General features: G+C 32.4%; 3 protein-coding genes across 6 annotated transcripts; all 3 read left to right on the top strand.

Moving 5' to 3' along the window:
* Nucleotides 1–1,058: 1,058 nt before the first annotated feature.
* LOC107020908 (nudix hydrolase 2-like) lies at nt 1,059–8,530 on the top strand. 3 transcript variants are annotated; one of them, XM_015221436.2, is made up of 9 exons: nt 1,059–1,377; nt 1,973–2,205; nt 4,000–4,065; nt 4,152–4,289; nt 5,250–5,327; nt 5,444–5,494; nt 5,613–5,647; nt 6,959–7,067; nt 8,104–8,530. In XM_015221436.2, the coding sequence occupies exons 1-9, from the start codon at nt 1,260–1,262 to the stop codon at nt 8,308–8,310; spliced, it is 1,035 nt and encodes a 344-aa protein (XP_015076922.1). In that variant the 5' UTR covers nt 1,059–1,259; the 3' UTR covers nt 8,311–8,530. The 3 variants fall into 3 exon arrangements, with proteins under 3 accessions (XP_015076922.1, XP_027773078.1, XP_027773079.1); XM_027917277.1 differs by having other exon boundaries at nt 1,060–1,377; nt 3,984–4,065; XM_027917278.1 differs by lacking the exons at nt 1,059–1,377; nt 1,973–2,205 and adding an exon at nt 2,695–3,108.
* Nucleotides 8,531–10,777: 2,247 nt separating this feature from the next.
* On the top strand, nt 10,778–16,989 carry LOC107018591 (SNF1-related protein kinase regulatory subunit beta-2-like). 2 transcript variants are annotated; one of them, XM_015219112.2, is made up of 5 exons: nt 10,778–11,258; nt 13,556–13,734; nt 13,850–14,012; nt 16,362–16,684; nt 16,782–16,989. In XM_015219112.2, exons 1-5 carry the CDS (start codon nt 11,070–11,072, stop codon nt 16,783–16,785), a joined length of 858 nt encoding a protein of 285 aa, XP_015074598.1. In that variant the 5' UTR covers nt 10,778–11,069; the 3' UTR covers nt 16,786–16,989. The 2 variants fall into 2 exon arrangements, with proteins under 2 accessions (XP_015074598.1, XP_015074597.1); XM_015219111.2 differs by having other exon boundaries at nt 10,779–11,258; nt 16,362–16,989.
* A 4,412-nt stretch (nt 16,990–21,401) lies between these two features.
* LOC107018581 (pollen-specific leucine-rich repeat extensin-like protein 1) lies at nt 21,402–23,386 on the top strand. The gene is made up of 3 exons (XM_015219098.1): nt 21,402–21,629; nt 21,992–22,073; nt 22,262–23,386. The coding sequence occupies exons 1-3, from the start codon at nt 21,606–21,608 to the stop codon at nt 23,113–23,115; spliced, it is 960 nt and encodes a 319-aa protein (XP_015074584.1). The 5' UTR covers nt 21,402–21,605; the 3' UTR covers nt 23,116–23,386.
* Nucleotides 23,387–23,652: the final 266 nt, after the last annotated feature.

Genomic DNA, 23,652 nt, shown 5'->3' with positions numbered 1-23,652 from the left:
ATATATATATATATATATATATATATATATATATATATATATTGTATTGGTATCATTAAGGTTCTTCTTGAGAAATTACTCATAGTCAATGATACTATAAGAGTACATATATATAATCGTATGGTATTATTAGCTACTGAGTAATTTTTGAACAAGAAATCATAATGATACCACAACAATATATATCTACTTTTTAGGATGTTGACTAATGAGTAATTTCTAAACACGAAATCTTAATGATACCACAACAATATATATATATATATACTTTTATAGTATCACTCACTAATGAGTAATTTATAAACAAGAAACCTTAATGATACTAATGTCATATATATGTATCACTCACCAATGAGTAATTTATAAACAAGAAACCTTAATGATACTAATGTCATATATATATATATAGACACACAAAAATTTAGTATCAATTAAGAGAAATTATCAGCATTAATGATATCAATATGATATATGATATTGATTTAATATTAATTAAACGAAAAAATTATCAGCTTTAATGATCGTGGGTATGGTTTGTGATTTTTTTCGAGAGAAAGGACATTTCTTAAATTACATTGGATTGGAACATGTATATATCTGAAATATAGAACCGTCAAATACATTATATTTAGCTAACATAAAGTAATACAAATATAATTTAGGACAAGACACAAGTACCCCCTAAAGTATGACCGAAATTTCAAAAGCATTTTAACTAAGTTAAGATCCTATTACCCTCTAAACCCATGTTTGCCTAATTTTGTTTATCTTCTTAGCTGACGTGGTATTTACGCGCCTTAACTACGTGGAGCCACGAAATGTGTCACATACGTCAAAAGATGTATAAGATTATAAAAAACAAATGAGTCCAAAGATAAATAAGATCTTATTTTAATTAAGATATATTTCTAAGGTTTCAATCATAATCTAAAGATACTAGTGCTTTATTCCGATAATTTGATAAACTATGGTACATAATTATAACCTAAATTAGCATAAATATATAAAATAAAAGAAGAGAGAGTGTGGTTCACTTTCCCTTTAAAGAGTTTGGCTACACAGCTACCATTCCAATTTCCACCATTTTTAAAAAAAAATTATATCTTGACTCCTTCCTATCTCAGCCTTCCTCTCTCCCTGTCTCCACGTTTACTCATTTTTTATTGAATTGGAGATACATCCTCATTCTTCCATTATTATTCATTTTTAATTACTAAAGTATAATTTTTATATGCATATTTTTTTCCCAATAGCAATAGATGATAATCAAATATATATGTCGTTCTACTTTTCTTCCACCAAGAACTTCATTTTTTATCTCAAAACGTCACTTCTTGTCTTGCCGTCCGGTGAAACTCAGTTTCTGCCAAAATCAAGGTGACCCCTTTTTCTATTTTTCTATTTTTAGTATACCATTTGGTGAAAGTTTCAATCTTGCTCAAGTTTAATCAATTATTGTCATTATTTTAGGCAAATTGTCTAAGATTAGGTCAGCTTTTTCCATGTCTAACATTTTTTTTGTGTGTGAATATTTTAGGCAAATTGTCAAGGTTAGTAGGTAGTTGAGCTTGATTAGGCTTGGTGGGAGTCTATTAGCATCGTATTAGTCGTATACATGTAGTTTCTTGCTTTTGGATATCTGTTATAATCTGTTGTTATTGTGTTTCACTGAACACATTATTTCGTTGTTGTTACTGTTCTTATTGGTGAATGCTATGTACTTTACTGATTTCGTTATTAATTGACATGTTTCTGAACTGTTGTATTTTTTTTTTGTTGCACTTGAGTCGAGTGTTTTTGGAAATAACTTTTTTGCATATATGAGGTTAGAGGTAGGTGTGGAATTACACTGGGTATGTTGTTGTCGTCATCATCAAATATTTAGCTATATTTTAGTTTCTTTGATTGACCCTTTAGTGATTTTAACTTTGTGAACAAGTCTTAACCATTTTCTTTTTGTGAATATTTTAAGGCAAATTGACCAAGATTAGGTGTGGAATTATTAATCTAAATACAAGGTCATCAATGAGTTGCTCTGCAACTCCGGCAATGGCAAAGGAGAAAGAAATGGAACAAGTGGATAAAATATTAGCTGCAAAAGAGGATGACTATGGTGGGGTGACGGTTGAAATGACTAATGAGCCATTGGACCCTTCTGTCTTTGCTTCTTTGCTTAGAGCTTCACTTTCTCATTGGAGACAACAGGTAGTACAAATATACTCCCTTCAATTCAATTTATTTGTCTGGTTTTAACTTGATAAAAAGTTTAAGAAAGTAAAGAATACTTTTTGAATATTGTGATCTTAAACTAAAGATATGTAAAATGTACCGAAATGCCTTTTAATCTTGTGGTCTTAAACATGTCACTTGGATAGTTAAAATTAAAAAGTTTCCAAAAAAAGAAAAAAATATTCTTTTTGAAACGAACTTAAAAGGAAAGTGAGACAAACAAATTAAAACGGAGGGAATATTTGTTTATTGGGCCACTATTCAGATTCTATTTTTCAAATGTCACTGAACTCATAAAGTTAGTTATGTAAGATTCCCCTTGGTAGTGAATTTGAGCAAAGATATGTTCTTCTTTTTTGGGGGATCCAAATAAAGGTGGCGAATAAGTTGAGAAAGGAAGATTCCTTATCTTTTTCTCCTTCTTCTTAATCATACCATAAGTCTTAGTGGATAGAGTTATCTAAAACTGTGTGTGGGACGTAGCAAGTATCCATTGGAATAATTGAGGTCTGTAGAAGGTGGCCCAGGTTACCACCGTTGTTAAGATAGAAATAACTTTTTTCTGTGTGTCAGGCCTACTTCATCGGAAGTGTTGCAGGTTTTTGAATGGTGTCTCTCCTCACTCAAAAGTAACAATAAATTTGGTAAAAGGTTCTTTATCTTAACATAGTAGTACTGCACCTAAGGGTGGGGCAAGTCCTTGGAGAGAAGTGTTCATATTCCAACAAAGACTTATTTATATATGTCTAAGTTTTGGTGCACAGAATTTCTTGGTACATGTGTTGATGCGAGATAGCAGGTACTCGATAGAATAGTCGAGTGTGCGGAAGTTGTCCGGGCACAACAATTATTAAAGAATCATATAAAACTGTAGATGAGGTATTTTTCTTTCTTTTCCCCTTAATGGGTGGGTGGGACTGAGGGACTGCTCTTGAGTTGCCACATCTTTTGCAAAATCTAAATCTGGCAGGTTTGTTCTCTATGACTGCAAAAAGAAAAGAAAAAAGAACGTTCCTTTCATGCACATCTTCATTTGTTTAGCTCCTTAACATCTAACCCTTTTGTTTCTTGCTCGGGACATCTTAAATCACAAATTTAGGATTGTTATACAGTTTAACAGTGGTTGAAATGTAATTGCTTAGAAGTTTAAGATGTACCCATTTTTTTGTGGGAGGGTGGTTGGGGCACATTTGAGTGCTTGAGATGCTAGCAATACTTCATGTTTGTCTAGAGTAAAATAGAAGGGGATGAAGAGAACTATTTGTGTGTTGTCATGAGGCTATTAATTCAACATCATCTGAGCTGCTGTTATACATTATTGTTGTCCATTGTGCATGCGGTGACTTCGACCTTGAAAAAATCTTGTAGAACATTTAGTATACAATCTGCTGAACACCAGCTCATTCAGAGCTATAGAAAAAGGAACTGGTGTTTAAAAGATGTTGTGTAGTTTACACTGCCAAATTCAGGGCTTTATAATTGGGGTTTGGTTGGGTGGTGGTGGTGGTGGTGGTACACTAGTCTATTAGAGAATAGAGATACCTATCTTTGAAAAGGCTGATTGAGAGGAATCCTACGTCTACCTGAACTTTCCCAACTTTCACCTTGTTGGTGAGTTCAATTTCCCATCTTGTATTCCTCTTCCCCTACCCCTTTTTTCGAAGAGAAAAATAGGCCGATTGTATTGCCATGATTGATTGGACGTCTAAATTTCTATAGCAAGATTTTGATTCATATTGCATCCTTGATGATAGGTGGACATATTTGTAGGGTAAAAAAGGTGTTTGGATCAAATTGCCTATTGAGCTTGTAATGCTTGTTGAACCTGCTGTGAAGGTAAGTTTGTTTCTTTTTATGGTGGTTGAATTATATTGGCTTGAATCGATGTCAATTTCTGATACAATTATCCTTTTGTTTTGCAGGAAGGATTTTATTACCACCACGCAGAACCAAAATACTTGATGCTTGTGAGTTGGCTGCCTGGAACTGCTAACACTATTCCAGCAAATGCTACACATAGAGTGGGTATTGGTGCTTTCGTAGTGAATGAAAGGAATGAGGTATGGTGTTACTCCTTTTATTTTCGTATTAAATGTGAGTGAACTAGTTAACTTCCAAATAACTGAAGTACTAATAGAAGGGACAATAGTGCCAAAGACAAAAGCAGAAGATAGAAAGATTGAAGAAGACAGTCAAAGAAGGCAAAAGTTGTAGTTAGCGACTGAGCAAGTGTGTATAACTGTGTAAGGAGAGAATGCCTGAGATATGTTAAAACTTGTATATGTCAAGGCTATACTCATGACTTGTTACTGAAACTAATGGTACCTTATCTAGTGAAATAGAAGTATATAGCCCCCAAGGCCTAGCTCGAGTGTCAAAAGGTGGAGGATTTGTGGCTTAGGTCATAGGTTCAAGCTCCACACCGTGCAAAGCGAAGCCCAATATTTAAGTGGAGAAGGGTAGAGGGGCGGGCCCATTATCCACCGAGTTTAGAAGGCTGTGATTGGTCCAAAGGACGGGTCACAGGCAGATTTCTCAGTTATAAAAAAAAATTAAAAACATAGAAGTATATATAACATTATTGGCGTAATTTCCTTGCACACATTGGTTTATTGAACTTATTGACCTTGTCAAGAAGGTGAATTCATGTGGAGTGTATGAAGATATATTTTTCTATATACAGCACGTTACGTTTTCATACCTCAACCCAGTCTCTTGCTTAAATATCTTCTTTAAATATCATTTAGTATGTCAGACCACCTTACCCCACCTTTTGTCTGTTGGATACTTGCACCCTTTCTTTCTTCTTTTTCTTTTTTCTGGAGAAGGGTTTTACTTTCTCCACGTACATCATTCAGATAGTATCCAGCTTACGTACATTTCTATACTTATATACAGCTATCTGGCTATGTATGTATCACAACATATGTTGTTTTTTCTAAAAGAAACTTAAATTAAGGTATCATAGTGCATGTTAGTTATTGGAGTACTTTTAATAATTATTTTCTTAAAAATCTTAGGTGCTAGTTGTCCAAGAAAAGAGTGGACGATTCCGTGGAACCGGTGTGTGGAAGTTTCCTACCGGAGTTGTTGATGAGGTATGTGTAAATGAAAACTTCTATGCCATTTAAAAAAGTCTTTAAGTTAAATAGCGGAAATCTAAAGCGAATGAGCTGCAAGAATATTTGCTATTATGTTGAATTTTCATCCACAGGGTGAAGATATATCTGATGCAGCTGTCAGAGAAGTGAAAGAAGAGACGGGGGTGAGAGAGAATTCAGTTTTTAATATTTTTTAAGTTTGACAAAACTAGTTATTCAAAATATTAGTTTAATTTGGGATAATAGTAATAACACTCACTTACTTGGTATCCATTGATACAGGTTAATGCGAAGTTTTTAGAATTACTGGCATTCAGGTTCTCTTTCGCTGCCTTAAATGTACTGCATTCTTGATAATATGTACGTATATAGTGTACTGGTGTCTATGCTTGTTCCCTTTTAATTTGAATGCCAACAACATAGACATAGTCATTGAGAATATCACGATGTTACTTGTAAAGAAATGGATCTTGGGCCTAACTCAACCCCAAAAGGTAGCTTGTGAGTGGAGGATTGCCCAAGAACATTGGGTTCTCATCCCACAAATAGGGATGGCAATTTGGCGGGGCAGGGTGGGTTGCGGGTCTAGGCGGTTTTATGAGGGTTCAAACTTAATTTTAACTTTTTACATGTTATAAGAGTTATAGAACATTATTTATTAAGATAATATCTTTAAAGTTACTAAAATACTCGAGATAGTAAATTAAAATGGTTCAATTAAATTAATACGGTTTCTTTCATGCGTTCCCAATTGACCTTTAAAAAATAAAATTTTAAGTTATTATCTATTACATCAATACAACTTAATAAGAAAATGAATTTATTTTTATGAATTTCATTTTTAGCATCAAACTTACATCAAAAAGGAAAATATTCGAAAATTTATGTGGGGCCGGTTGAATTTTTTTTTATGCGGGGCGGGTTAAAATTTTTGCGGGTTAAGGTCAACCCGCCCCGCACCATTACCATCTCTACCAACAAACGATGTGGAAATCCCAACATTTTCCCTAATAGGACGACATTTGGAGCGCGAATTGGAAACAATGAATTAGGATGAGCCCGACTCTCTCACCATGTAAAGAAATGGATCTTGAGCTAGCTTTTAGGCCTAACTCAACCCCAAAAGTTAGTTAATGAGGTGAGGATTTCCCCAAACCATAGAAAGAGATCACTCACTCCTTTGACCCTCCATGTGAGAGTCTTCATGCCTTTTCACAATTTGCTTCTTATCTCGATAAAGCTACTCAGAATCACTCCCCTCCCCTCCCTCAGTCACCCCTAGAGCTAGACAGCTAGTGTGTGGACAATTTAATATGTGGGTCCAACACCAAATATGAAAATTGGGATGGGTTGTGCTCTGATACCATGTAAAGAAATGGATCTTCGGCCCTTTACCAAAAATAAGAAATGGATCTTGGGCCCAACTCAACCCCAAAACCTTAGCTTACGAGGGAGGATTACCCAAGACGATATAAGGAGTCCATGTTCTCATCCCACATATTATTAAAAGCTACAATCTCTTGTTTTTTTACGTAAAAATATGAAACCTTATGTTGTCCTTGCATGTTTGGTCTGTTTATACTTACTGCATTTCATGTGTATGAACAACGACTTTTATTGAATTGCAGGCAAAGTCACAAGTCATTCTTTGACAAGTCAGATCTATTTTTCGTCTGCATGCTGCAACCTCTTTCCCATGATATCCAGATGCAAGAGAGAGAAATAGAGGCAGCCCAGGTACATGCTGTTCAAAATAATATTCTGAACTAGGATTTTCTATGTCAATGCTATTAAATAAATAAGGCATAATACATAAACGGACACTCAAATTTGATCTTAGCTGGCAAGCAAACACTCCAATTTTGAGGGGGCACATCTAGGCACCTCGACTTGGTTTCAATTGTCAACTAAACACTCCAATTCATCACATTGTGTCTTGTGGAGACCTGATGCTGACGTGACACATAAATTATAGGTGTCTAAATGATCATTTGTAAGTTGGATTTGTTCAATTGACAAAATGGAGATGAGTTGAGGTGTCTAGATGTGCATACTCAAAGTTCTAACGTTTACTAGCTAGTTGAGGTTAAGTTTGACTGTCTGTTTATGTATTATGCCGATAAATAATGCTCTTTGACTTCACCATTTCAGCATTTCCCCTTTTCCCCTTCTCAGTCCATTAGAAGTTTCAGGAACCTGAACAAACCACATTTTTCCCTCCGAGCAAATCTTGTAGTTTCTTTGGAATATTTTTAGCGTGAATTCGTGTGGTTTTGCTGTTGGACAAAGTAATCAAGTAGAAACAGTTGACATGAGCTTTATTGAAGGTGAATGGAGGAAGTTAACTTGGATCAATGTAACTTACTCTTACAAAATTAATGTGTAAACTTTACTTATTAAAAAAGAACATGAGCAAGCTTGCACCTAAGGGTGCGGCGTAACGGCCGATTGAGTGGTGAAAATCATAGGGGGCTGGGATTCCAATTTCGTTTTCTTCTCATTTACCTAAGTCCTGGTAGGTAGAGTTACATGGTGTCTATAGTGGTGGGAGATAGTAGGTTCTGAGCCTGCCACCTATCGAGCCGAAAATAGTTGAGATGTGTGCAAACTGACATGGATACCACCGTTATAAAGTATTATTTTTTTTAAAAAATTTATGTGCAAACTTGTGAATGTATAAGCAAAGTTCATATGCGTCAAATAAGCCGTTCAGCACTGCACGCTCCAAGCTCGCGTTTTTTCTAAATACTTTTTGTTTGTCCTCTACTTGCAGTGGATGCCATTTGAACAATATGCAGCTCAGCCATTTGTCCAAGGACATGATCTTCTCAGATACATCTCTGACATATGCTCGGCGAAGATGGAGGGTAGGTATACAGGCTTCTCACCAGTTCCTACAGTAACCGGTTTTTCTGCAAAGAAAACCTACTTGTACATGCACGGCAATGTCAGAACAACCGGTAGCAGCAACGACCCCTAATATATGGATAGAAAGTTCGAGTCACCGTGACTTCAATGAAGTTTATAAAGGTGCAATTCTTTTTTAGTATTGATTGAATAAACATGGGATAAAAAATGTTGGTGATGGAAACATTGGTTTTCAGGTTTACATTTTTTGTATGTTATACATGATTCTTCAAGTGTACATCAACAATTATTTGTGTATTCAAGTTTCTTTGATTGGCCTTGGCTCATGACAAGTATGCCTATTTGAAGAATGAGCCTGCGGCTCATAGGCCACTTGGTTAAGTAACCTATCAAAGCTGTAGTGAAAGCGAGTCTTCATAGAGCAATTGTCACCTTAAAAGTAATTATGTCAAGCTATTTGATTATGAATCCTCTGTTCATGAATCAGATGTGCGATGGATCCCTTCCTGAGGATTGCTAAACATTCAAATGAGGAAAGACTTATGGTGTATACATAGACATCCAGAGACAAGTAAGGGTGTAGTAATCGATGAAATGTTTCTAAGTTTGTATATACAATTTCGATATGAGGAAGGACGTAATAAGCGTTGAAATGCTTTTGGGGCTAATATATAACTCTTAATATATATAAAATGAACAAGTAATCAAGTAAAATCAAAATCTAATAAAAGAACAACCACTAATTGCAGTTATAAATTAAAGTACCTTGTACTATCATTTTTTTAGGAAACCTCGTTTGTCTCATCAACAAATTGATTGATAAAATAGACACAAACAAGAAACGCTTATTAGACTTAGTACCCCCAAGGGCCCAATTTGATTTTGTAATCCTCGAGATGGCCCAGTTTTTTTCATTCGGTGTCTGATATTCGTATTAGGACTGATTAAATCCGCATTCGCACATTGTGGATTCTATTTCTATGAATGCTGATCCAATAATGAAAGAATCTCGTATCACCCCACCACAATCCAGACATGTTTATCATAATAACACTCACTTGTTCATTTTTATTTGTCACTTTGAATATATAACTTTTTTTTTCTTATTTTATCATCAACATCAATTACTTATTTGCTAAATCAATTTTTCAGGACCTAAATCTATATATCAATTAATATAAATATTGTGATAATTATTCATATTAATTATTGTCTGTTAAATTGCGTAAAGTTTCGAGTATATAAGTAGAAGTGAACGGAGGGAGTTTGTTATGTGGCAAATGGTGGACAGATATTTAGTCATTGTGGCTTTCATTGGACAACGACTTTGCATTAACTTGGCCAAAAGTACTCAAATGTTGAAAAGGATGTGCAACAACCCTTTGAGCATCAAAGATCCAAAGTGGAAAAGTTTTGTTGGATCCATTTTATATACTAAATTATGTTAATTTTATTATGATTAAGTGATGATTTGATGTAAATTACGTAATAATTATTATGTTTAAAGTGATAAATATTAGGTAAAAAGGGATTAAACATATTCACTAATTACTTAGCAATTTACTTCCCTCTTAAGTTATACATAATGTACACATATCACTAATATACATGATGCATCAAGGTAAATCAAAATAGAAGTCACGAACTAGGGATGTGATATAGTGATAATAAATATTCTTTTATTATTAATTAGACGTTTAAATTTTGAGTTTTTCTAGGTACAAGTCACTTTTGTTGGAAGACGCTTTATCCTTTAATGTCGGAGGAGTGAATCTCGATTTATTCGAGCTCTAATACAAGTATCAGACACTAAACAAATTTATCAAAATACAAACCTCAATTAGTATTTGATGGTGCACGGTATACACTCTCTTTCTTAATTTAAAATTGGCATCAAACGACACTCCACGCGGATAGTTAAAGAAATTAAATTATTTTTTTAAATAAGACAATAGTTAAAAAAAAAGAAGGTGTTTTTGTTTCTTTGAAAACTAATTATCTAAACATGCCTCGAAATTAATGAGTAATCTGCTATAGAAGAATTATTTTGAACAAATTAAATTATCACGCGTCTTTTAACAATTGTTATTCAAAAACTCAATCTTTTCAACTTTGAAATATGTTTTAATAATAGTTGATAATGGTTAGATAAAAAAAAAATACCTCATATGTTCTTTTTTGTTTATTATTGTCTCTATTTTTACGAGTATTTATCAAAAACAATTTCCTTGCATAAATATGATACATTATTGTTAGACTGTACTATTTTTTCTTCATTTATTCTCTGTAACTAAAAATACTCTAAATTATTAATATATATCCCACCGTCATGAAAGTTTACCTATGGAGTGTTACCACCAAAAATTGTTTTCTCTCTAGATCTCTCATCTTTCTCGAAAGTTCTTGCGTTCTTCATTCATCAAGTGTGTGTGGGTTCGATCCTAACAACTATTATACTATTATTAAAATTTTAATAAATATAATTTAGCATAAATTTTGGTACAAGTAAGTTTTTACGTGTTGTTAAACTTGATTAATTATGCATAAACACAAGCAATTAAATTAGTTTCAAATTCGTACACCCACATTTGCTTTCACCTGTGCCTTTCTTTTACCGGCTATTCTGTGTGTTCCTCACTTCACTCATCTCGCAAAAACTCAATTATCCCATAATAATCATAGAGAAAACACAAATACAAAAGCCAAACAAAATCTCAATTTTTTTTTTTAAATCTAGTTACTTCTTGTCCTTAATAATCATATAGAGTGGTGGTGGGTGAAATGTATTAATAAAAACTATACAAAAAAAGAATCTTTTTTGTAGATTTGAAGTGGGTTTTTTGTGGGTGGTGTTAAAGATTCAAAAAAAAAATGGGGAATGTTAATGGAAGAGAAGAAAATGAGGGCAATATCCCATCTGGGGTTGAAGGGGTTGATGGGGTTGATTCTGGTGGGGTCCAAGATATCATGGCCGTTCATCAGGTTGATGGAGAGTTTATGGGTCAATCTCCACCGTCCAGTCCTAGGGCATCTCGTTCACCTTTGATGTTTAGACCTGAGGTGAGTTTGTTAACCTTTTTAGCCTTTATTGGAAATGTGGGGTGGAGGGGTTGTTTTATTTCTTTTTTGTTTTGGTCTTATTGTTCTTGATTTTTTTTTGTTGTATTGATATGAAGTGGTTCGTGTAGCTGGATTTGAGGTACATTTGTTGCTTATGTAGGTGTAAAGTTCAAATCTTTTTTATGTTTAATTGGTTGAAACAAGTTTGGGATCGCCTGTTGTTGTTGTGCTTGTTTTAGTGTAATGTTTTAATCTTTGTCTATCTAATTGATTGGAATGAAGTGGGTTCAAATGAAGCGAATGAATATTGAGGATTCATGTAGCTGACCTCAACTAGTTAGTATTTGAGGCATATTTGGTGTTGTTTCTTATGTAGGTGTAAAGCTCAAATCTTTTTCAGTTAATTGGTTGAAACTAGTTTAGGATCGCAGCGTAGTTGTTGTTGTTAAAAATCTTTGTCTATCCAATTGCTTGGAATGAAGTGGATTCAAATGAAGCGAATAAATATTGAGGATCCATGTAGCTAACCTCAACTAGTTAGGGATTTGAGGCATATTTAGTGTTGTTGCTTATGTAGGTGTAAATTTCACATCTTTTTCTGTTAATTGGTTGAAATTAGTCTGGGATCACGTTGTAGTTGTTATTTTGCTTGTTTAGGTGTAACATTTTATCGTTGTCTATCTAATGGTTGGGAATGAAGTGGATTCAAATTAAGCGAATGAATATTGAGGATTCATGCAACTAACCTCAACTAGTTAGGATTTGAGGCATTTTATTTGTTGATTCTTATGTAGGTGTAAAGTGATCTTTATAATGTTTAATTTTTTGTAACTGGTTTGGGATTGTTGTTTAGGTGTAAAGTTTTAATAGTTGTCTATCTAATTGCTTGGAATGACGTGTTTTCAAAAGAAGCGATTCATGTAACAGACCTCCATTAGTTAGGATTTGAGGCATATTAGATGTTGATTATGTAGGTGTAAGTGATCTTTTTTCTTTTCAATTGGTTCAAATTTGTTTGTGATCGCATGTTGTTGTTGTTTTGCTTTTTTAGGGGCAATATTTTAATTTTTTCTATCTAACTGGTTGTGCCATATAGTGAAGTGGGTTCAAATGAAGCAAATGAATAATAAGGATTCATATAACCGACCTCAACTAGTTAGGAGTTGATGCATATTAGTTCTTGTTGCTTATGTAGATGTGAAGTTCAAATCTTTTTTCTCTTTAATTGGTTGAAACTTGTTTGGGATCGCGGCATAGTGGTTGTTGTGCTTGTTTAGGTGTAAAGTTTTAATCTTTCGTCTTTCTAATTGCTTGAAGTTTGTGAAATCAAGTAGGACATAGACTGGATCTGTTTTGTGGTACATGCATGAATGGTGTACTGTGCTATAGATGGTTGGATCTGAATAAAGGTCATTTCTTAAAATTGCTGTACTTTTGAGAAAAACTTCTAGTTCTGCAGTCTGATATCTGAATTGTTTTTGAAATGTTAAGGCTATCTGATCGTAAAATTGTATCTTTTTCTTAAGTTGATTTAAACTGGAACTTTTTAGCATTTCACACATGAATGTTGCTACTATGCAATTGATGGTTATAGATCTGAATGAAGATCATTACTTTAAATTGCTGGTATTCTTTTTGATGAAAACTATCTTCTAAAATCTGAATTGATTTTGAAATGTGAAGACTTCCCGTTCACCTTTGTTGTTTCGACGTGGGGTCAGTTGTTACCCTTTGCATTCTTTCTTACAAATGAGAGTTGAAGGGGGTAGTATTTCTATTTTCCCTTCTTTTATTTGTTTTTCAAATATTTTTGAGTATTAGAGTGATATGGGTCAAAACAATATGAAATGAGTGTGAGGACTTATATAACCGAACCGAAGTAGTTTCTGGTTGAGACGTTAGTGTTTTTGCTGATTGTGTAGGTAGATTTAGACTGAGAGTTATTTGTGGTTCATATTCAAACTGTGGACAATTAGCTCTGAATAATGGTTAACTTTAAATTGCTTTAAATTTTTCGATGATAAGTGAACTGTTTTGTAGTTCTGAAATCTGAATTGTTTTTGAAATGGCAAGTTTTTCTTTTCTTTTTTCGAAACGTTAAGGTTATAAGCTCAATTGGTTTCTTCAAAACAAATCTTTATGCATCAGTACTACATGGTTTATCTGGATTGCTTCCTTAAGAGATTGCTGAACTATGTTGTCCACTTTCTGAAGTTCGTCTAATGTCTAATGTTGATTTATCTGAAAAGAGATGATTTGTATGACCGACATCATTTGGTTTTCAAATGTCTGCCCAGATGCCAGTGGTTCCTCTACAGAGACCTGATGAGGGGCATGGCCCAAGCATTTCATGGTCGCAAACCACCTCAGGTTATGAGGAACCTTGTGATGAGCAAGGAGTTCCAACACTTATATCTTGGACTCTTGATGGCAAAGAAGTTGCTGTGGAGGGATCATGGGATAATTGGAAGTCAAGGTTATAAGTTTTTTCTCTTCCACGTTCTACAGCAAAAAGACAATTTCCTCATCCATGATCTCTATTTTGGTGTTAAGGTTGCAAGTTTAACGTTGAAGTTTCAAACTCTTTCCAGGATGCCTCTGCAAAAATCAGGGAAGGATTTCACCATTTTGAAGGTGCTTCCTTCAGGGGTATACCAATATAGGTTTATAGTTGACGGACAATGGAGGTGTTCCCCTGACTTGCCATGTGTTCAGGATGAAGCAGGGAATACTTACAACCTTTTAGACATGAAGGTACATTTGCCATCCTGTTTTTTCTTTTTTCAATTTTTTTCATCCTGTTGTCATGGTTGTTACTACATTTTCAGTAATCCATTGGATTCGAAGTCTAGTTTTGTTTTGTACGGTTTCTTCGAGGCTCCTGAAACACATTACTGGATATAATATGTTAGTCAAATTAACTTCACCAAGTTAAGCTATGTTGTCTATAAAACGTGGGAGGAGTAACTATTATTATGTGATTGCCTGATCGGAAACTTCATGCTTCTTCATGAAACAAGTTTTGGTTAGATCTGTGTGCTTAATCCGGTAATTTGCGACACTTTAGAGAGCTAGCCTACATGTAATAGGTAGTGTCTGCCTTTTATACTCACATCTCAAATATGAAAGATGACTTCAAACATGATGAGACTAAGATACTTCTGAATGGAGCTCCTTCTGAATGAGTTATTTCTTCATGACTCATTTTTATACATGTAGTTTTAGATAATTGGAATTAAGACGTTTTTGAAATTCTGTTTGGCTCTTCTTCATAGATCAAAAGCTCCTCATGGATTGCACTTATGCCTGTGTTCTTCGGCTGTCTAAGAATTTGACTTTTAAAAATGATATGGAAAAAGATTTTACATGTCTGTTGGTTGAATCTCTGCTGAGTTTTGCTTTATCTTAGACTGAAACTTAGCTGTCACTCAAGTGTCTAGTCTGTTCATGTCTGTTAGATAGAAAATATGGTGAGAGATCATTAAGTCAATGCCTGAATATGTCCTTTGTTTTCTCAAAGAAGAATCATAGGGAATTTCACTAAGAGTTCTTTTGAATTGCATCCATTACATTTTTTAGAAGTCATTATGTTGCTTAAAGGACATGTTAACTCATGTACCTTTAAAGAGAAGTTCTAGTCTTTGATGGCCATATGGTATGGCTAATGCTGTGGGTGTTCTCCAATAATCTCTCTCTCGTCGAGTCACTTTATCCAGTGTAAACCTTTTGACATCTTCAATTTTTCTTCCATAGCGTCTATCTTAATTTGTGTTATTTTTTTTATTATTTTGTGCTTTTGCATAGAATATGTGTAAGAATTTTAAAATCCTTATTGTGCTATTTTATGTTGTGTAAAACTAGAATACCTTCTCATTTTTCTTTATGGGGGTAAGTCGTTTGAATGAGGAAAGCTGTAAAGTGTTGATACCCGTTTCTTTTAGATTCAAAGTGAAGAGATGAACTTTTTCTTTGGTGAAATTTGTTCTTTAGTGCCTTATGCAGCCTAACCTCGGTGATTATTTTCAGGGGCGTATAGCTGTGACTGATACTTTTCCACTTTAGATCCATATTTTCTTCTCTGTTTCTTCTCCGTTCAGTATTGACATCATGGCTCATCACACGGTTTGCCTGCAAGCAAATGGCCACAAACCTATTCTTTTCTATTCTTCTTTCATTTTCATCCACCAAATCTTGGATGGCTTAGGCCACAAGCAGGGTATATTTACACATTTTTCACATATTCATTTGTTGCAATTTAATTACAGGCTTGTAAACCTTTTACGCATACAACATAACCCCAACATCCACTTTGCAAAGTGAAGTCTTGACCGTTTACGAGTCCTTTAGTTTCTGTAATTGTGTGATTCCCTTTTTCACTTTTATGCCCATAACTTGATTTGTTTCTAGAGTAGATATTCATGTTAGATTAAAGGGCATTCGAGCACTTCGATGTAAACTAATCACACTTGTGGAGTAACGGTTAAATATGCAACAAAAGAAACATGATCCGCTCCAACTCTTATTTATATTTTAAACACCAGCACTCTCGACCCAATGGCGGAGGAGCCACCTTATGCTAAGGGGTGTCAGCCGGAAAATTACAATGTTTAGTTTGGTCAAAATTCTAGTTTTATGTATATATACTATAGGTTGACTCCCCTTATTTTCTCTGTGTCTACTTTTTTTAATATTGTGACACCCTTTAGTAAAATTCCTGGCTCTGCCACTGTCTAGACCCTCTTCAGGAACAGTTCTTTCACTAGACTATCCCACCTTTGTGGCGTGGTTCAACCAACCTTTGGTTGGATTCGAGTCAAAGGGAGCAGAGTGAGAGAGTTCCACCAATGGCTCCAAGAGTTCTGAAGGGCAGGGTTTACCCTATCAAAAAGAAAAAGTAGAAGCATGATACTCGACTTTGTTGATGACACGGGTTGTTCTACAATTAGTTTTGGCTAAACCTTTCTTGAATGAATCATCTCAGTCTTATTCAACTTCTAAGTTTCCAGATGGGCATATCACTCGCCATATCAATGTTTTTTTCCTTTGCATTGACGTGCTATATCTTGACAAAGTTGTGTCCTTACTGACTGATGCAATGTGCAGGATTACGTTCCAGAAGACATCGAAAGCATTTCTGGTTTCGAACCTCCTCAGTCCCCTGATTCCAGCTACAACAACTTGCACCTTGTATCCGAGGACTACGCTAAGGAGCCACCCATGGTCCCACCCCATCTACAGATGACTTTGCTTAACGTTTCTCCATCTCACATGGAAATTCCACCTCCGCTTTCAAGACCTCAGCACGTGGTACTTAACCATCTCTACATGCAGAAAGATAGGAGTACCCCTTCTGTGGTAGCACTCGGTTCAACTAACCGGTTCCTGTCCAAATACGTTACTGTGGTTCTTTACAAGTCGATACAGAGGTGAAGATTTCGATCAACTTGTCTTGACGATAGTCTTAAATAACTCGAGTACTCGTAGCTCAATATTAGAAGTCAAGTTGGTTCATGTTTTCTGCAGTTGAAAGGCCAAAAAGAGAAGAAGAGCAATAGAGGTAATGTTTTTAGAAGTTTATATTGTAGCAAAGCTTGATTGTCACTTCCTCCATTTACTTTTCCATCTCTCATTTGCCCCTTTTTTCTTCTTTTAACATACAATTTGATCAATTCCAATTCTTTTTCTTTCTTCATCTTATGAACTACATCTTATATGACTTTGCTTTCTTTGATATTGCTCTATATGATCTATGCCGATCGTAACAATATATCGAATGTAATCTTACAATTGGAGTCTGAGAAAAGTCGTGTCGTGGTTGTGTTGTGGAGTAGCTGAGTTGTAGTTCTCAAAAGAGAATGTACTAAGTTTTTGGCATAATACATCAATGACCTCTTAAATTAATAAATTTAATTTATATGTTCGAAGCATGACTTTTCCTAATCGAGTATTTAAATATATGATAAAATATTTCTATTAAACACTTTTAATTTTAAATTTCTTTCTACATGACATTTCAAATACTCATTACACAGATAATTAGTTACATTCATACATCATCTTTAATATAAAAATTTATCAGGTTTTACTGCTTATTAAGATTAATGTGTATTACTACAAGAAAAGTCGTAATGAACGTTTGAAAATATATATATAAAAAACTTAAAATTTGAATTAAAAGTATTTGATAGAAACTTAATTAAAATAAATTATAATTTAATATTTAAATATAGTTTACTCACAAATTTTAAAGGCATTTAATGATAGTACTCAAGCCAACAACTTTATTTCCTGTTTGGTTAACTTTATGTCGATGTGAATACGACCAATGGGCCATTAGTATTAATTATTTCATTATTTACCTGTTGCAATCGATTGAAATTAATACAATAAATTTTATATATAAAATAATTATACAGAAAAAGATATGTTTATATTTTCTAAATTTATATTATTTACACTTAATAAGTAATAAAGTCTTATTTATTATCCAATATAATTTGATATTGTCAATATATATTCGTCCCACATAATTTATTGTTAACTAAGATCGCAAGAAAAATAAAATATATATATTAACATGAACAGTATTATGTGGATACACCGACAAACAAAAATATGGGGTAGTATATATTTAAAAAAATTGGAATCTATTATGTTCAATGATACTAAACTTTTTTCAAGTTCTTTATACTTTTATTTTTGAAAAAGAAACTATTTTTTTTAGTTAAACTTATTTTTCTTATTTACTAGAATATATATGTATAACTTCAATGCTTCAAAGCAAAAAGTTGAATATAACTTTAAATTTAAAAAAATATTTAAATTATGTATCGAGAATTTTTAATAAGTATTAATAATGCAGTTTAGTTTATGATATCGAGTTTACTATTAAAATATTTTATGAAGTATTAATAAATATTTATCATAAAGTATATTTATATTTCATATAAAGTGACTTAGCTTGATTGTGTAATGAATAATATTTACCTCGTATATATGAAACTTAATATTTTTTAAATAAACGCTTTCTCATTTTTTTTTAATTTAAAGCTAATTACATGTGTTCATAATAAGTTATATTCAAATTTTTAAGGATTGTAACGGGTTGAATAAGAATTTTTTATTCTTCGGCAAGCACTAGGTATAAAAAACTAAATTCTAATTCTCACATAGAGAGTTCGTTGAAATAAACCTTATATAACAACACAAATCTAAATTAATTATATTTCAATCTATGAATATCAGTTATTATATTTTGTTAAAAATCGATCTTTGTTTGTCATTATCTAACCAAATTCAATTTTTTCTCGGCACTTCTGGATAGGACGGTAAAAACTATCAAATTAAAGTACGATAAAAACAAAGGAAATTTCCGGTGAAACGATGAAATGCATATAAAACGAAAGCATCTAACAACAAATTATACTTTGAGAACTTAACTTTTGGAATGAGACTTCCCATGTGCAATGAAGTTCAAGCCTTTATTTTGGTACTAAAATTCTGTTATCTGTACTGTCCAAAAGTGACAAAATGTGATAATAATATTCGTTTTAATAACTTTAAGAAAAATCATGAATTTTTGGGAAGGAGATAAAAAGAATAAAATTAATTATACTTTAGTCCATGGTCATGTCGTTAAAAAATTTTAAAACGCTTTTTAGATATCTAAATAAAATGAGTAGAGAAAGAAGAACATTAAATGAATTCGTCGAATGCTATTTATGTATAAGTTTTTTTGATTTTTTATTTATTATTGAAATCACTTAATTATCCTTTCTGTTTAGTTTTATTAGTTAACTATTTTTAAAATATAATTCTTTTTTTTATTTATTACTTTTACTATATAAAGAAAAGATAGTTATTTTTTTAGTTTATACTTAACAATAATTGAACTAAGAAAGAAAGGGATAAAACGAATTCGATGAATACGATTTATGTGTAAAGTTTAGTGTCTTCTTATTTATTGTTGAAATTATTTTAGTATTGCTTCTTTTTAATTTTATTTATTTACTTTTTTAAATATAATTATTACTTTTATCCTATAAAAAATTATACTTGACAATAATTGTTGAGAAAAAAAGACATAAAACGCATTCGACGACTGCTATTGTTTGAAATTACTTTATTTTTTATTTGTCCACTATTTTTAAAATATAATTGTTTCTTTTATTATACAACGAAAAGATAATTTTTTTTTTTATTTTATACTCGACAATATTTGAGCTAAGAAAGAAAGATATAAAACGCATTTGGCGTAAACAATTTATGTGTAAATTTCAGATTCTTCTTACTTTTTGTTAAAATTACTTTTTACCCTTTTATTTAATTTTATTTGTCCACTATTTTTAAATATATTTATTTCTTAAACATCACTTTAATCATATCAACAAAAGATAATTATTATTTTTTATTTTATACTACTAAACATTAATTACTTATTTTTACGAAAATCTTGATATTCAATTAATTAGTTACCTAATATTTTCACTTTATCGATGAATATTCAATACTCCAAATTATTAATTCCTTCACAAATTTTCTTTTCTCTACCCATAATTTTATTTTTTATCTTCTAAAAATCGGTCATGACTTCATGGTATAAGTTGATGATAAGAGAGTAGAAGAAAATGGAATTTCAAGTTAAGCACACAAGAAAATTGTCAACAAGATCCTTTGAATAACTATAGAATAGTAAAAGAATCCTCTAGAATACCTAGTCATAATAACATTTTTTTTAAAATTTTTATTTGACGTTAGATACCTACTTTAGATTCTCAATTAATTAATTTGTATCATGTAAGACCTATAGATATATCATGTAAAAATCATTTTTGAATAATTACAATAACGCCATCATATTTTGTATTTGAGAGTATAGAATGTATGTAGATCTTATCTCAATCTTAGAGATAGCGAGGTTATTTCTAAAAGACCTCGACTAAGAAAAACAGTTCAAAACAATCAGAAAAAGAAGTAACAAAAAAGTGAAAGCATAACAAAACATTCTTAACAATAACCACAACAAGATAATATGATTATTGAATTACAAGAAACAACAAATAATAACAAAAACCGAAAGACAAGAAACTACATGAATAATATTACGATTAATCGTACACAAAAACCGAAAGACAAGAAACTACATGAATAATATTACGATTAATCGTATGAACGAGTATCGCGGCAACTCACTATCTACGTACTAACCCTTTACTCTAATTTATATATTTCAGAACTTTCTATTTTAAGGTCATGTCCTCGTAAGTTAAAACTGTAACATGTTGAATTGTCTGAACACATCTTTCCAAGTCGACCTCTATCTCTCTTAAAATCATCTATAACCAACCTTATTTTTCACGCTTTCACTCAACTTTCATACGTCTTCTTTTCATATGCATGAACAATCTAAGCCTCACTTTCTACGATCTTCTTCCCTGTTATTAAAGAAAATTTTCTAATATGAAAATAATTACATATTTTTATAATTAGTATTCAAATCGAAGCATTGAAAGGTATTTAAGATCAATTGACCATACTACGCAAATCTCAAGAACCACAAAATAAGGTTAGTTATAACAAGCATGTGGGGTGCAAATTCCATTATTACACTAACAAAACTAAAGCTTTATTTTCCTTATTTTCCACTTTTTTAGTACTAGTTTTATTACTATTCCTAATTATTTTTTTTGAAAAAAAAAATTCTTTTTTTTTTCTTAGAGACAAAGGTATGGAGATGTGCGACTATCAAAGCCAAATCACATGCACATATGGGGAATATATAGTTAGCAATTAATATAGCCAATCAAGGTTTAAATTTTAGAAGAAAAAAAAATATTACATAATTTTTTCAACACTAATTTAAGTTTGATATAAAAAGTTATCTAATATTTACATCGATAGAGAAATTAAAATACCTGATATAATAAATTCATAATGTGTTATATTAAACTTATTTTATTGCTCAATAAATTTTGAACTAGTCCAACATAAATATACTAAAAACACATTATTTAATTAGTTTATTCAGACATTATAAAAATCAAAATCAGAACTCATAAATAATTGAAAAATTAAAATATAATTATTAAAAAAAACAAAAAAACTAATCTTATATATAGCCTCCCCTCTTACCCCACCACCATCACCAATAGAGGCTAGCTACCAATCTTGATGATTTCATAAAATTTCAACTTTATACAACTTTCTCTATCTTAAGCCATCTCGACATCATTCATATTCATACTATATAATAAAACTACAATTTTTTTTCTTTTCCCTTCTCAAGTTTACCCAAAAAACTATAGATTAGTTATCACTTTCAAATATCAAAATTCTTAGTTCTCAACTATGGGTGGTGACAATACTGAGAAGGTATGTAATTTTAATATTTAATTTCCTCTATAGACATATAACTAGGTTATTTTTAGTTGCTCGGATTTCGAAAAAATATTAAATGGTACAAGTTGAATTCTCTAAAAAAAAATAGTGCATTTTAAAGGATTTGAACACGAGTGTGGTCGGATAGGAGCTAAAGGGATTGTTATTAGTTTGACCAAAGTTAGTAATTAGTATGAAAAATATCAGTAAAAGTTCTAGCTTCGCCTCTGAATGAATGTATGTTTGAAGAATACGAGAAACAAACGCTTTTATTTTTTTTTGAATTATTGTAATATATGTATAATTTATTTTATTTGACTAATATATATCTTTTTTTGTTTTTTGTTGTTAAATAGATTACCATAATGATGCTAAAGGTTGATCTTCAATGTTCAAGCTGCTACAAACAAGTCAAAAAAATTCTCTGCAAATTCCCTCGTGAGTCACTTTTTTGCAACTATTAATTTTTAGCAAAATTTTTATTTGAAAAAAAAAAGTCACTTTCTTTCATTTTATATTTCATTAAATAATTATCATATTATTTTATTAATATAAGGACAAGATATGTGTGGATGAAAACTGAGTTTTTATTTATTTATTTTGGTGTTAATTATTTTGGACAAGAGAAATTCGAGACCAAGTGTATGATGAAAAGGCCAATATTATCACAATTACTGTATTGTGTTGCAATCCTGAAAAAATTCGTGACAAATTGTGTTGCAAAGGAGGGGGAGTAATCAAGAGCATTGAGATCAAAGAGTCTCAAAAGCCTAAAGAACCGGAAAAGCCCAAAAAGCCTGAAAAGCCCGAGAAATCGAAAGTGGTGGTGGTGGAGAAGCCTAAAGAGCCCGAAAAACCTAAAGTAGTGGTCGTGGAGAAGCCTAAAGAACCGGAGAAACCCAAAGTGGTGGTTGCAGAGAAGCCTAAAGAATCAGAAAAACCTAAAGTAATGGAGAAGCCTAAAGAACCCGAAAAACCTAAACCTAAAATAGTGGCGGTGGAGAAGCCTAAAGAACCTGAAAAGCCCAAAGAACCAGAAAAGCCTAAAGAGCCAGAAAAGCCTAAGGAGGTTCAGAAGCCCAAAGAGCCCGAAAAGCCCAAAGAAGCACCTAAACCAGCACCACCAGTAGCTCTACCCCCACAACCACAACCACAACCACAACCACACTTTCCACCAGTTCCAGAACCAGTGATCGTGATGCCAGTCCACGGATATCCACACCAACCCTCTCCGGGGATGTATTGTTGTGGGCAATGTTACGAAGGCTATACCGGAGGCCCGTGTTATCATGATAATTGGTACGGAAGACCAGTACAACCACCTCCACCACCACCATGCTACGACACATATTCATACGGATATGGGTCCGGGCTCGGGCTCGGACCCGGGCCCATACCGTATGGACTCCCAAAGGGATGTTATGTGAACAAATGTGACTATTTTAGTGAAGAGAATGCATCTGGATGCTCAATTATGTGAATCTAATATGTTGGGCCATACTAGGGCCCATATTACATTTTAATTGGGCCTTTTCACCAAAAGTCCAAATCAAACTTTGGATCTATATGGCTATCTTTTTGTATGTCATTATTATATAGATTTATTACTTAAAGAAAATAAATATATAAGTTACTTACTTTTACAAGAAAATTTGATAAGAGAGAATAATTTGGGTTACCAGATTACTGGTTAACTGTCTTGTTACATAATTACTTTAAAAGTTTATTAATAAAAGCACTTTGTTTATTAATTTGGTGCTAAGAAAGTTGTTGATTAATGTAGAAATAAATTAATACATTAATTTTTTCTCTTCATAATTATCTATTTTATTACAAACAAATATGCCACATTCAATCTATTTACCCCTCAAAAAAAGTATTTGTCCTTCTAAAATATTGAATATTTACCCATTCATCGCAATGTTTGATATTTTTTTTTTTTAAAAAAATGATTGAGATGAATTGTGTTATTATACACTTTAAGTAGGATTATTATTATATCTTAATAATTGAAAGC

The sequence above is a fragment of the Solanum pennellii genome, chromosome 5 (assembly GCF_001406875.1).
Source record: "Solanum pennellii chromosome 5, SPENNV200".
NCBI lineage: Eukaryota > Viridiplantae > Streptophyta > Magnoliopsida > Solanales > Solanaceae > Solanum > Solanum pennellii.
This window is presented reverse-complemented; position numbering and strand designations above follow the sequence as displayed.

Coding starts and splice junctions, on each gene's coding strand:
- LOC107020908 (XM_015221436.2), top strand. CDS start 1,260: ATGATAATCAAATATATATGTCGTTCTACTTTTCTTCCACCAAGAACT. Junction 2,206..3,999: donor TTTCTCATTGGAGACAACAG/GTAGTACAAATA, acceptor ACATATTTGTAG/GGTAAAAAAGGTGTTTGGAT. Junction 5,648..6,958: donor TTAGAATTACTGGCATTCAG/GTTCTCTTTCGC, acceptor ATTGAATTGCAG/GCAAAGTCACAAGTCATTCT.
- LOC107018591 (XM_015219112.2), top strand. CDS start 11,070: ATGGGGAATGTTAATGGAAGAGAAGAAAATGAGGGCAATATCCCATCT. Junction 11,259..13,555: donor CTTTGATGTTTAGACCTGAG/GTGAGTTTGTTA, acceptor ATGTCTGCCCAG/ATGCCAGTGGTTCCTCTACA. Junction 14,013..16,361: donor ACAACCTTTTAGACATGAAG/GTACATTTGCCA, acceptor TGCAATGTGCAG/GATTACGTTCCAGAAGACAT.
- LOC107018581 (XM_015219098.1), top strand. CDS start 21,606: ATGGGTGGTGACAATACTGAGAAG. Junction 21,630..21,991: donor GTGGTGACAATACTGAGAAG/GTATGTAATTTT, acceptor GTTGTTAAATAG/ATTACCATAATGATGCTAAA. Junction 22,074..22,261: donor AATTCTCTGCAAATTCCCTC/GTGAGTCACTTT, acceptor TTTGGACAAGAG/AAATTCGAGACCAAGTGTAT.